Consider the following 13461-nt stretch of genomic DNA (forward strand, 5'->3'; position numbering starts at 1 on the left):
TGAAATCCAATTGGTGGGTCTTTTACTGAAAGCATTTTTTGCCTTTTTTTTTTTTTTTGAGAAATCTTCGTTTACCTACAGTCATGCAGATATTCTCCTATATTTCTTCCAGAGCTTGATTAATTAATTGATATAATCTATTACATACAGGTACACAGTCCACCTTGAATTGTTTTCTTGTGTGGTAGGAGATAGGAATCAGGTTTATTTCCCCCATGTGAATAAAGGCAGATTATGAGGGCTTTCCCCTCTTTATCTAACATATTTTCCTATTTGAACTTTAAAGTCGGCAGATATTACTTTTGCAATCTGAACAAAATGTATTTTTTTTAAACATACAGGAGAACTATATGGGGAGGAAGACATAGGGGTCAGCCGGGCTTCCCTGCCCTTCAGGGATGAGGAAGTGAGAAGGCCTAGTGAGAACTCCTGGTTCATCCAGGAATGAACCATTCTGGTTCACGCCTGCTGTGCTCTGATTTTCAGGAAAGGCCATCCAGCTGAGAGGCCTTTGAACTTGCACTGTGGCCCAGGGTGGGAATGCTACTGGGGCATGCATGGGGGGCAACTGGTCTGGGTGGTTCTCTGGTCCCCCTGGATAGCTGGGGAACTGAAGCAGAGTGTTAGAGTTCTGCACAGAGAGTCCCCAAGGGGGCGTCACGGTTGGTGAGCACTGTCCCTCTGCAGCCCTCCCAGCCTGGTGGGAACTGTGGCCTCTTATGGCCTCTTGGGAGTGGGAAGGGGTGCCTAACCTACATCTTTAATGAGCATCCTCTCCTGCAGGACAAGCTTGTTGCCCACAGATGCCCCCTCTCTACCTAAAGGAGCAGCAGGCCCCAGCCCCAAGCCCAGTGTGAGGTGGCAGAGATGGCGCTGAGCCCAGAGCCATCAAGCAGGTTCCTGGTGCCAGCTACAATGGGCAGCGCCATGCCCGAGCTGCCTGGTGCCCCCAATGCGTCCCTCAACAGCTCGTTGGCTAGCCCGACGGAACCCAACTCCCTGGAGGACCTGGTGGCCACAGGCACCATCGGGGTGGTGCTCTCAGCCATGGGCGTGGTGGGCATGGCAGGCAACGTGTACACGCTGACGGTCATGTGCCGCTTCCTGCACGCCTCTGCCTCCATGTATGTCTACGTCATCAACCTGGCGCTGGCAGACCTCCTCTACCTGCTCAGCATCCCCTTCATTGTAGCTACCTACATCACCAAGAGGTGGCACTTCGGCGACGTGGGCTGCCGCGTCCTTTTCAGCCTGGACTTCCTGACCATGCACGCCAGCATCTTCACCCTGACCCTCATGAGCAGAGAGCGCTATGCCGCCGTGGTGAGGCCGCTGGACACGGTGCAGCGTTCCAAGGGCTACCGCAAGGTCCTGGCGCTGGGCACGTGGCTCCTGGCACTGCTGCTGGCACTGCCCATGATGCTGGCCATCCGGCTGGTCCGCAGGGGCCACAAGAGCCTCTGCCTGCCAGCCTGGGGCCAGCGCACCCACCGCGCCTACCTGACGCTGCTCTTCGGGACCAGCATCGTGGGGCCTGGCGTGGTCATCGGGCTGCTCTACGTCCGCCTGGCCCGGGCCTACTGGCTGTCGCAGCGGGCCTCCTTCACGCAGACGCGGCGGCTGCCCAACCCCAGGGTGCTCTATCTCATCCTGGGCATCGTGCTGCTCTTCTGGGCCTGCTTCCTGCCCTTCTGGCTGTGGCAGCTCCTTGCCCAGTACCGCGGGGCCCCACCGCTCGCTCCCCGCTCCGCCCGCATCGTCAACTACCTGACCACCTGCCTCACCTATGGCAACAGCTGTGTGAACCCCTTCCTCTACACGCTGCTCACCAAGAACTACCGTGACTACCGCCAACGCTCGCTCCACAGCAGGGGCACCGGTGGGCCTGTGGGCGTCCGCAGCTTCCCGCAGGGCCACACCCGCTGCCAGCGGGGCTCGGGTCGCTCCGTGACCTCCAGCAGCCAGCAAGCCACTGAGACCATCGCACTGTCCCAGGCGGTTCCCAGGAGTCTCTGCGTCTGAGCGTCCCCAGCCTCCCCGTGGGCCCTGGGGGTAGGCCGTGGGGAGTGGCCCCTGGAGCCCAGGTCCCTCCTGGACCACCCTCCCCACGGTCTGCCTCCCTTCCCCAGGCCTCTTCCAGAAAGCTCCTGGCTCTCCCTCACCCCTCACTCACTTCAGCTCCATCAGCGCAGCTACTTTCCTCATAACACCCAGAAGCGCCCCCAACCCTGTCCATCTGTGAGGGTCTGTGGGAGGCTCGGGCCCAGGGCCAGCTCCTGAAGACCGTGGTGAGTGGAGTCTTCACCGGCCCCCTGCAGATGTGACTGCGTGCCTGACGCACGACAGGGTACACTGTGGCAGGTGACACCATGTCGCCACACAAGCCGCCTGCGTGGGACCCTCCTCCTGGCACGAGCGTGGCCCCGGTGGCACCCATTTCTCCCCACTGCCATGTGGTTCCATCCCGCACAGCTTCAGCACCCGGAACAATAAACGCTGAGCTCCCTGAGCCTTGTCTGCCACAGCAGTGTGGGTGGGGTGTCAAGGGAGGCAGGACCCTCAGGACGTCCTCCTGCACTTGGAGGAGCCCATCTACCTGACCGGGGAGGGGACATGTCTGGCCACTAGGCCTTCCTGACATGGGGGGTGGGTGCCATCCGGCCTGAGCCAGGCCCTGGGTGTGGGGCCTGAGACCCTGGGGCGAGTGAGGCAGGGAGCCACCAGCCTCAACCTGCTCAGGGAGGACGGGTGGCTGGGACTTCACTCCAGGGCAGGAACTTGGAGCCCAAACTAAAACCATGAGCCAGAATTACTCTCCCATTTGCAGCTCACCTGCCTCTCCCTCCCCAGACCTTGGGGGGATGGTGGGGGTGGATCACATACAACGCAGTAGGGGATTATCTCATGCCTCCTGTGTACAGCATCCCAGTTGGACCTCCTATGGACACCAAAACCATCAGGCCCTGACCACAGAGAGCCCACCCACAGGGAAAGGTTTTGGACCTACCCCAACCCCTATCCCACTCTCCGGCGACCAGTTCACTCCACACTGTGCCCCTAATTCACATCCCACACCTGGGCCCCAGCCATGGCTGCACACACATCAGATTCAAGGCCTTGACTGGATCCTAATGTGTGGGCAGGTGGAGATCTGGCCACTAAGTATGGAGTGGGAGGCTACTGGCCCCACTTGGGACCCCCAATGTCTTGGGAAGAAAACAGCCCAAAGTTTGTACCTTGATCAAGGCCCCATGTCTCTGTTTCCTGAATCCTGATTCCAGGATGCACCCAGAAGGCCCCAAACTTGGAAAACAGAGACCCTCCCCTACCCCAAGTGTCCCTGCAATCCCCACTCATCTGCATATGTGAAGGTGCTCTTTGCACTATTTCTTGGCATGATACTGAAGAACTTACATTTTTGACCCTAAATTTAAGACCTGAGTACCCTGGTTAGTGCTCCCACGTGGGCTGGCTGAGCTTCTACTGCCAGGTCTGGGATAGCTGCGGGTCTTCCCACCTCCCACTTAGAAGTGCTCCCACCCTCCTGCCAGCCTCTGGGGAGCCTCATGATAACACCGTGAGTGTTTCAGAGTGCTTAAAAATGTCCAGCAGGCTCTCACGCCTGTGTACTCACACACACAGCCACGTGGAGACTCCTACTGGCCTACTACGGCTTGGCCAATGTCCCTGGACCCACCGCCCACAGCCCCTCCCTCTCCCCTCACCACAGGCCCCCAGGACCCACCAGTCAGGGATCAGTGATTTATGGAGGCCTAGTCTGGCTCAAGACCCACAGTCATCAGCCCATCAGGCACAGTGCCTGGCCCTTGGCAAGCCAGAGAGCAGAGAGCCCTGGGTTGAGGGGCCAACTGGGGTGAGCTTGTGTGTGGCTAGAATAGGGCTCTAGAATAGCAGGTCGGGGCTCCTGTTCAAATGCTACGGCTTTACTGGGGTAGTTTCACACCATAAAACTCACCCACTGAAAGTACAAGTAATGATTTTCAGTGAAAGGACAGAGTCATGTAACCAACATCACAGTTCAGTCTCGGGGCATCTGTCAGGCCGGGTGTGCGTGCTCAGTTGCGTCTGACTATGACCCCGTTGGACTGTAGGGCCTGCCAGGCTCCTCTGTCCTGTCAGGCAGGGAGCTCCCAAGAAATCAACCAATAGGACAGACGTATAAATATTAAAAGGTTCTTTGAAGGAATTGGCATAGTGATTGAGGGACTGGCATGTCTGGGATCCACTGGCGGGTGGGGCAGCAGGCTGGCGGGCTGGAAACTCAGGGAGAAGACGCTGCAGCCTTGGGGCAGAATTCCTTCTTTCCCAGAAACCTCCGTTTTTGCTGGAAGAACTTTAAGCGCCTCCTGAAGGAGCCCCACCCACCATGTTCCGGGAACAGACGCCCTTCTGTAGTGTGGGCAGAGCTGAATGTGCCCCCGTGGATGAACACGTGTTGGTTGTGGGCATATGAGGTGCTTCCACCTTTTCCCTAAATGAACAGGCCACCGTGACCACCCGTGTGGCCATGCGGCTGCCACCCCTCCAGCCGCCCTGCGTAAGGGCTCCTAGTCTCCTGGCTTCTCCATCCTGCCCACCCTGCCCTCGCTCTGGGCAGGCACCGTTTTATGACAAAAGAGCAGCTGTTCTGGGTAAACTCGGATTCGAAACAGGTGGCTCTGTGATGGCAACCGTCTCTCAGAGTCATGCATCTGCAGGGCTGGGGCCCTAGGCCTTGCTTGATGGGTGGTGGTAGGCTGGTGCAGGCAGGGGCACCCCCTTCCCATCCGCATCACCTTGGCTTCCAACAGGAGTGAGTCCAGGCTTCCTTACCTCCAGCTCTGTCCCAGGAACCTGGGGCGTCCCCACCTGGTAATGTGTACCGAGGGAGGGGCAGCCGGCAGAGCCCCTCAGGAGAAGGGGACATCGTCATGGCCACCTTCACTGTGGATTGTCCTGGTTCTACGGGTCGTGTGAACCCTTCTGACCAGTTTCCCATGTCCCCAGAAAGGCACTGGATAGGTCACCACCCTATCCCCACAACCTGGGGAAGGCCCTGACCAGGTCTCCTGTTCCCTGTCCCCAGGAAGACACTGACCAGGCACATCCACAGGCCTCACATCCTGCTGGGAGGCTGGGGCTTCTCCAAATGCCGAGTATTTTCCAATAGTTCAAAGGCAGGGAGGAGGGCTTCGAACCCAGGGTTTGCTCTGCAAATTGCCTTGGGTTATCTGGGGCTTAAGACCATAGGGCTTTGCTGGACATCTGGTGGTGTGGACACCATGGGAGGCAGTGTGGATGCCATGGGAGCAGGTCATAGGGAACAGAGCCAGCGAAGCCCCAAAGGGATGTTCACCCTTGGGCGCTGGGGCCCTCTGACCTTAACCCCCACACACCCCAACCACCGTTGGGGCCTGTGGTGATGGGCCTTGTCCTGCAGGGCCCTCCCTGGGGTGGGCTGCTCCCTGCCTGCCTCCTGTCCCTTCCCTGCCTGCCCCAGAATCTCAGGCCCCCACAGGTGCCACTGGGCCTGGGCCTCTGCTCAGGCATCCTTCCCCCATTGTCAGGGTCCCCAGTGACCCAACAGTCTTCACTAGACGTCCTGGATGACAGCCTCTGCTCTTCCTGAACAGGGGACCACCAGGCTGTGCACGGAGCTGCTTTACATGCAACCAGGGACGGAGGGAGCGGGACACGGGCCGCCACTCCAGAAAATGGGGACAGTGTCACTCTCCATTCTACAAGCATCAGACCCAAACTGAGCTCCTGAAACCAGGTGGAGGTCTCACCTGGGGCCACCGCCCTGCTGGGCAGAGGGGCCAGTAGGGGGTGTGGAAAAGGGAGGAGGGAGGGAGGGAGGAGGAAAGGGGAGGGATGGGGGAAGAGAAGAGGAGGAGAGGATGGGGGAGAGAGGAGTGGGAGGGGGTGGGAAGTGAGTAGGGAGGATGGGAGGTGCAGTGAGTGCTCCTCTCCCACAGCACAGGATGTCAGGAGCTAAGAGGACCTGCTGTCTGAGTCCAGCCTGGGCCTCCAGGGCCGTGGTGGTTAGCAGTGGGGATGAGCAGGCTGTCGACTGATGGATGAGCATTCATGCTGAAGGTCACTCAGGGTGATGGATGAGGTCTCGGCATTTAAATGCCAGCCACCCAACCTCCAGACTTGCAGATGAGGAGGCAAAACACCAAGGCCAGGCTCAGCCCACAGTGCTCCTGACAGCTTACAAAGCACCATTACACTGACTTGGGTCCCTGACCACTGCCCAGGACCACCCCCAGCCCCCACCCTGCATCGGGGGAACGAATTTCTTTTCAGAGAAGATTGCTGGGATCCCTCTGTGAGACACTAACTGTGCTCCAATGGAATGTTTTGTGAATATGGATTTTGTTCCAGCAGGGCTCCCATGAATCTGGGTTAATAGGGTACTGGCTGGATGGGGAGGTCTTTGCTGGGGTTGGTGCGTGAAGCTCCTTTAGAAGACCTTGGGCACAGAGCCATGGGGACTGGGTGCCCAACTGCATCAGGGCCAGGCCTATGGGCATGTCTCCCCATCCCATCCTCACCCCCTGCACCCTCTTCCCTGAGTTTTCCCAGCCCGCTCCCCTCAGTTCCTATAGCGAAAATAAGGAGCGGGGACAGTGATCAGGCAGGCTGTGGGGCCTGTGACCAGGACAGTGGTGGCCGGCACCCACTGGGGAGTGAATGACTGAATGAATGTATGAATGGACAAACTGTGTCCCTCTGCTAGGGACCTGCTGCCCTTCCATATTCTGTCCTCTGTCTTCCTGGAGATGGTGGAGGGGGGAAGGAACCAGAGCCGGATGAGTGCACAGCCGAGTTCACAGCCAAGCTCACAGGAGGCAGGGGCATCCAGGAGCCTAGTGGTGGAGGCTCGGGTGATGGATTTACCAGGTGCAGGCACATTCCTGCCCCACAGGCCGGACAGTTTCCAAGAAGCTCAGCCTTGGCCAGGATTTGGTTGCTGACCCGCGGGCTTTTTCAGACCCAGGAGAGTGGCCTGTCCCAGTCCACAAACTTGTGCCCTGAGTCCCGCCCTCCAATCTCCCGTGGGTCCCCAGGGGTGGGAGGTGGAGAAAGCCCAGCTCTTGCACCAGCACAGAGAGTGCCCGAGTCACCGGCTGCACGCCCAAGACTGCGCACTTGGTGTAAATTTCTCATCAACAAAGAAACACACACAGTCCAAAGTTTCCGCTACTCCTAATTTTTTCAGGAACTCATTCTTTGGGAATCAGATTGCACCTACAACCAGTAGACTCCGCTGCTTACCTGCCCAGGGAGCTCTCTCTGCTCTTGTAGACCATCCTTATCAAATGGAGTTCGGGGGTGGGCAGTACCAGCGACAGTGGGCCTGCCTGGTAGGGCGGCCCAGCCAATTTGTAGAGACCTGAACTCTGACCTGATTCCACGCCTGAACACGCCCACCTGAAGGGCCAGGCTTGGGGGGCAGGATGCTGGGGCTCCTTTCCATCCTGGAGAAAGCCCTCGGCTCACAGGCACCTCCAGTTACATACCCACCAGGCAAGAGAGAGGAGGGACCTCAGCAAGCAGAAGCGGGGAGCCCCCACCCCAGGCAGGAGGTGGGGATGGCCAGAGTCTAGCCTGAGCCCTATACACCCACAGACCACCAAACTGGGAATCTGAGAGCCCCGGGGCCACCTGCAGGAGCAGGTTTTTCCATTGGCATTCCAGACAGATGACGCTCTGAGCAGGAAGACCGAGAGGCTGCCAACAGCCAGCAGCCAAGAGCACCAGACTCCTGCCTTTCCCAGACTGGCCAAGGGCCCAAGCCCATGAGGGGGTAGGGTGGGGGGGTTCTCCTGGGGCCAAGCTAGGAGAGCCCCATCCCCTGAGCTGCCCAGGGCGGGCCCCCAGGCGGGATGGCTCTGTCCTGCCACCTTTCCCCTCCTGGAGCTGTGGAGACAGAGGCCTGGTGGGCCTGAGTGCTGAGCAGGATCAGAGCCAGGAGGCAGCTGGGTGTTCTGCGGCCCAGGAACTCCAGTCCACCCCCTCTGCCCTTCCTCCATGTGCAAATTCCTTGGCCCCCCAGGAGGGCCCCTCAGCGAGCTCACCATTGGGTCATCTTTTGTTTTTACAAAATTCTTTTTATTCCCACTTCACAGCTGAGGAACCAGGCCACGCGGGACCCACAAGGAGCCAGGAGCACCCATCCTCAGCTCAGTGGGTCTATTCCCCTTTGCCCTTCATGGCCTGAGGCACCCCGCAGTGTGATTGAAAGCCCAGAGCCTGATCTCAACCCAAAACTGTGTGTCAGTGTGAAATGCCGAGGCTGCCTGGGCATCAGAGTTGGCTGCCCCGTGCCAAGATTCTTCCCCAGGGCCGCGACGAGTTGAGGCCAGGCCTGGGGCCTGATGGGGGATGGGGAACCTCCATTTCTGCCCTTGGTCTCCTAATGTTCCCCACTCCTCCCCTCATCCTGTGTCCTCCCCAAGCCTCGGCAGCTGGGCAGAGCTGGGATGGACTGTGTGTGCTCCACGATACGCCAGGCTGGGCAGTGGGCAGCTGAAGCCCGGGAGACATGGCCAGGAGGTGGTCCTGGTGCATGAATGATTACAGGGATGGGGGAGGTGCTGAAAGAGTAACGTTAGCCCGCATCACCACCTGTGACGGATATGGGAGGGCCGCCTGAGCTGACAGTGAAGTTGGGGCGCCAGCTGGGGTCTCCTGGGCAGGTCCTGAACCTGGCTGAGGGGTCCAAATCCCCCTATGAGGGGTCTGTGCCTGAAGCCCGGCCCCAGGAGGCAAGACCCACACACCATGGATGCAAGGCCTCAGCGAGGGTTCCGAGGAGCTGGTGGGCATGGAGGGCGGGGGTCCCCAGGAAACAGCGACCCCACCCCCACCCTGCACTGTCCTCATAGAGACACAGGCACAGGAGAACATGCGATAGGGCCCGCACGGGGTCTCATTGATAAGATGGCTCATTATGTCAACCTCGCAAACAAAGAATAAATCACAGTGATCCGTGAGACTGACCAAATTGCCCAAATGGCATCCTGTTATCTCACTGGCACCTATCTTCTCAAAGCTGCAAGATCACCAGATTCCAGACATCTGGCTATGTGACCATCCCTTCAGAGAATTTTTCACTGGTGGGGTATAAGAAGGACTCTGTCAGAAAGAGAGAACACTGGTTCTCCTTAAGAGCCAGTCACCCTCTCTTTTCCCTCTAATAAATTTCCTTTTCTTGCCTGAGAACCCCGCTCACTCTTTTTCTCTGCACTCACCTTACAACACCCACTGCTCGCCCCGACTCCCTGCCACATCCCCTCTACCCCACAAACCTTGCTAGTGCCTCAGAGTCCCTACAGGGCAGGGGGAGGGGCAGGTTTGGCTATGTGGGGTGGGCAGGGAGGGCGTTGGGGGGCCGGCGACTCTGGGAGCGGGCAATAGGTATAAGCACATGGCCCGCTTTCTCCTGGGAAGGAGGTCTTGGTCCAGGACCCACCCTGGGTGTGCAGAGACCCTGGACAGCGGCCACCCACCACCCCTTCCTCTCCCCTCCCTCCTCCTCCTCCTCCCTGTTCACCAGAATTTTTCAGGAATGAGGTCCTTCCTGAGTGTTCCCCAGCTGTCTGTTCTTTATCAAGGGGAATGAGAGGAGATGAGTAAGTGCCCCCCCATGTCTAGGAAACCCAGGGACAGTTGGCAGGGGCAAAGGGCTCAAGCTGGGCACCTGGCCAGGTGTGTGGCCACAGCAAGATTCCAAGCCCCCGCCTTTTGGGTCCACTGGGATAGAGGCTAGTAGCCATGACCCCCAAGCTGCAGGTGGGAGTGGTGTCTCTGATGGCCTCAGGACCGGGGGCTGACCTGCACCCCCAGGTCCACTGGGATCTGCTTGGCCTCAAAGGTGCTGAGACGGAAGGAACATCAAGATGGGCCCACAGATCTGCAGGAGATAGAGCACAGCCATCCACCCTGGCCCAGACCCTTCCCACTACTCTGCAGGGCACGGTGTGCTGGCCAGGAGGTGGGGGTTCAGGCCCCCAGGGGTGAACAGTTACAGAGGGGTAACTGGGGGGTGGGAGGCGCTGGGATGGCAGAAGCCTGGAGGGTCTCCTCCGGGGAGGAATGGGGGCACTACACTTCTCCTGAAACTCAAGATCAAGTTAAGAAACTGGTATTTACATATCAGTGAGTCCAAGGAGACCCCGACATGGGTTGGATGTGGACTGAGGATGTCTCCCTCTTCCCCGGGGCCACCAGGAGTCTCCAGCCTGAAGTTTGACTGATGTCTGGTTCACTGGTATTCTCCCCTGCTTGGCCTCAATCTGCTATTCCATCTCATCTGCTTTCAGTTCAGTTCAGTTTAGTTCAGTTGCTCAGTCGTGTCCAACTCTTTGCGACCCCATGAATCACAGCATGCCAGGACTCCCTGTCCATCACCAACTCCCGGAGTTCACTCAGACTCACGAACATCGAGTCAGTGATGCCAACTCTTCACATGAGGTAGCCAAAGTACTGGAGTTTCAGCTTTAGCATCATTCCTTCCAAAGTACTGCTTTGTAACCTGTCAATGTGTCTCAGATTGTACACATGCTAGGGGATAAAATCTTGCTGCTCCCACCTGCTGCCCATCCCACTCCACCACAGCCCCTCCTTCCCAGGCTGAGCACTGCCAGGGCCCAGAGTTTGGTGTGACTGGCTTGGTTTCTGGAAGATGCTGTGTCGCTGGGGACTCACATCACTAGAGTCTTAGGTCCTTGGTCGCCTAGCCTCAGGGATGAGCAGAAGTGTCCCCACACTCCTCCTCCCTGTGAAAACCTCTAGAAGGTGTGGGAGGCCCTGAGATGCTGTGACTTCAGAAGGCAAATGAGCCGTACCCAGTGGGCAGGGCAGAGATGCCACTGATTAGGGGGCTGGCAGTGGGGACCACTTCCCTAGACGGCATGAGAAAACCCTCGGCACAAGCCTATAAGGCCCACCCAAGGCCCCACAGTGCAAGCCCACAAGGTACCTGGGAGTTGGTGCTGCCTGGGGGCTGAGGGCTGGTGGGGACGGGGGCGGTTTGGTCCCAGTCTCGTGTGAAGACCATGCTGGAGGGGAGAACAGGGAAGAGAAGTGGCTCCAGGATTAGAAGATCCAGACTAAGAACCAGCATGGATCCCAAGACCCTTCAAGGCGCTTCCAGTTGTAACTTGAAGGGGAACAAGCAGGTGTTTTGCTCTGGATCAGCCCTGAGATGGGGTGGACAGCTGTGGAGATTTCTGTAAATCCCCCATCCCTCCAGAAACAGCCCTGTGGCCCCTGCAACAACCCCCTGAAGCCACTGCCCCCTGCTCTGCGGCCCCTGCCCACGGGCCTCACACAAATCATGGGGATGGCACAGCCACGTCCTTCCTGCCTGCTCGTGCTGATGCCTGGTCCTGCCATCTGTTGCTGCTGAGCACCTTCCAAGCCTCCCCAAACCCCAAGACCCTCCTCCTCCCAGGCTTCCCTGAGGCCCAGGCACCACTGCGCTGGGTGAGGCATCAGCTGCACCTGCCCGCTCAGTAAGAAGCCAGAGGCCTGGCACAGCAGAGGCGCCAGGCTGTGAGCGGCAAAGCCAGCCTCAAGGTGGACACAAGCAACCCCACTATCCCTGCGCTGGCCAAGCCCAACTCTCGCACAATTGGTGGGGCCACACCTGCCCTGGACGCCCTCCCTGGCACACTGCGGTCACTTCTGCAATCTCTTGCCCTTTTCTCCTGTGCAGGGCAGGAAAGGTAACTTGCAGCCTGAGGGAGGAAGGCCAGCTCAGGTCCCACCCCACTGGGTCAGCTCCTGACCTGACGTTTCGGCTTCAACTCTCATGGAGGCTCAGCCGTGTTCAGGCCTGGCCCTGGTGGCTGGCTCGCCAGCAGAGCCGGAGTGGCAAGCCCCTCTTTCCAGCAGTGAGACCAATGCTCACCTTCTTTGATTCAGACGCTAAACACTTTTTAATAGGAAATAAGTCACTCAGCAGAGGGTATGTCGGGACCCCCATTTCTCCCTGAAACAGACCACCTCCACCCTCGGTCAGGACCTCCCTGCAGGACTGAGGAGCTCACGAGGCCCCAGGTGAGCACTGCTGGGGGCCACCCAGCACGTGCACATATATCTCCGGGGCTTACACATTTTTTCTTTAAACAAAGGACAATTTTGTTTTTGCCCAAATCTTTATTTCTTTGTCCAAGAACCTCTGTGATGAGTATGAATAGGATAAGTAGCAAAGACTGTCAATGAAAACCAGTATCTTAGTTATTTCTAAAACACTTCAACCACAACTAAACGCCCGCCCCACCATGACCGCCCTGAGATGTAGCAAGTGGCCATGTGGGCCATGGAACACCCAGGGATGTCTGCCCATCCTCAAACTGAGGGTACAGCGTCACTCAGATAACTCAAAAGTTACAGAACAAAGAGAGGCCCACGCTGGGCTTCCCTATCAGAGTTCACAGCATCCCATTTGGAGACCAGAGCAACCAACCTCTGAAAAGCCAAACTGGGAGAAGCCAGAGGACAACCCGGACGGGAGGAGACAGCTTTTCCTGCACAGACTGAGGCCGCTGGTCCAACCTCGAGACAGTGTGTCCAAGCACTGCGACCCTGAGGTCACCCCGGTCTTCCACCCAGAGCCTGGCCTTCATCCTTCCCAGATCTGCCCAAAGTCCTTTAGACATAGGAACCATGATCCAGGCTCCTGTGGGGATGGAGGACCCACCTCCCCACAACCTGTCGTCACGATCCAGAGGGGAGCACACCCCACGTCATCGTCTGCACGTGTAAGCTAGGCCCCACAGTGCTGAGACATGCATATCATCTCCCGCCAGCAGGAGGGACTCCCGGCAGACCGAGGTGCAGACCCAAGGGTCCCAGCTTCCAGACCCTCAATGAAGCCTTATGGGCCTCACAAGGGCTCATCCCAGGGTCCAGAAACTCTGCCCCTCCCTGGAGCCCGATGGCTGCAGAGCTTGGGGAACCCGTGGGGCTGTGGTGGCCAAGGGTGCAGCCTTCTGTAACATAGGGGGCAAGTGTTCACACTGGGTGGGCGGAGGAGAAGGTGCTGCGGTTCCTCCCGGGTCAGGGTGGCCAGGAGAGTCCTGCCCCCACAGCCATTTCTGGGGCTCTCTCAAGGCGGGTGGAGCAGGATGACTAACTCTTCTCCCAGCAGGTACCCAAACCCCAGGCCAGATGCTTTGTAGGGCAGCCCTGAAACCTTGCCCAACCCTGGCAGAAGCCAACTGATGAACATGACCCTCCCCCTTGGCTGTGCTGCCTAGGCCTCCCCCACGGCTAGTCTATTTACCATTCCTGGCTCCCATGACCATTACTTTTACGTAAAAGGCATGGATGGCTCTGAGACGAGGAGGGGGTTGTAAAGACCTGAGCTTGTGCAGACAGACCCTCAGCTGGACAGGAAGTCCCAGGTGAGCTGAGGATGCCACATTGGGAGCACACTCCAGG

At 58.3% G+C, this 13461-nt stretch overlaps 1 protein-coding gene across 1 annotated transcript; it reads left to right on the forward strand.

Annotated features, from left to right (window-relative positions):
- Positions 1-419: 419 nt before the first annotated feature.
- Positions 420-2505, forward strand: UTS2R (urotensin 2 receptor). Its single transcript, XM_006053378.4, has one exon. It carries the CDS (start codon positions 868-870, stop codon positions 2020-2022), a length of 1155 nt encoding a protein of 384 aa, XP_006053440.1. The 5' UTR covers positions 420-867; the 3' UTR covers positions 2023-2505.
- Positions 2506-13461: the final 10956 nt, after the last annotated feature.

This window comes from Bubalus bubalis, chromosome 3, assembly GCF_019923935.1.
Source record: "Bubalus bubalis isolate 160015118507 breed Murrah chromosome 3, NDDB_SH_1, whole genome shotgun sequence".
Lineage (NCBI taxonomy): Eukaryota > Metazoa > Chordata > Mammalia > Artiodactyla > Bovidae > Bubalus > Bubalus bubalis.

What these genes read in the sequence shown, in the direction of transcription:
- UTS2R (XM_006053378.4), top strand. Translation starts at nt 868, where the DNA reads ATGGCGCTGAGCCCAGAGCCATCAAGCAGGTTCCTGGTGCCAGCTACA.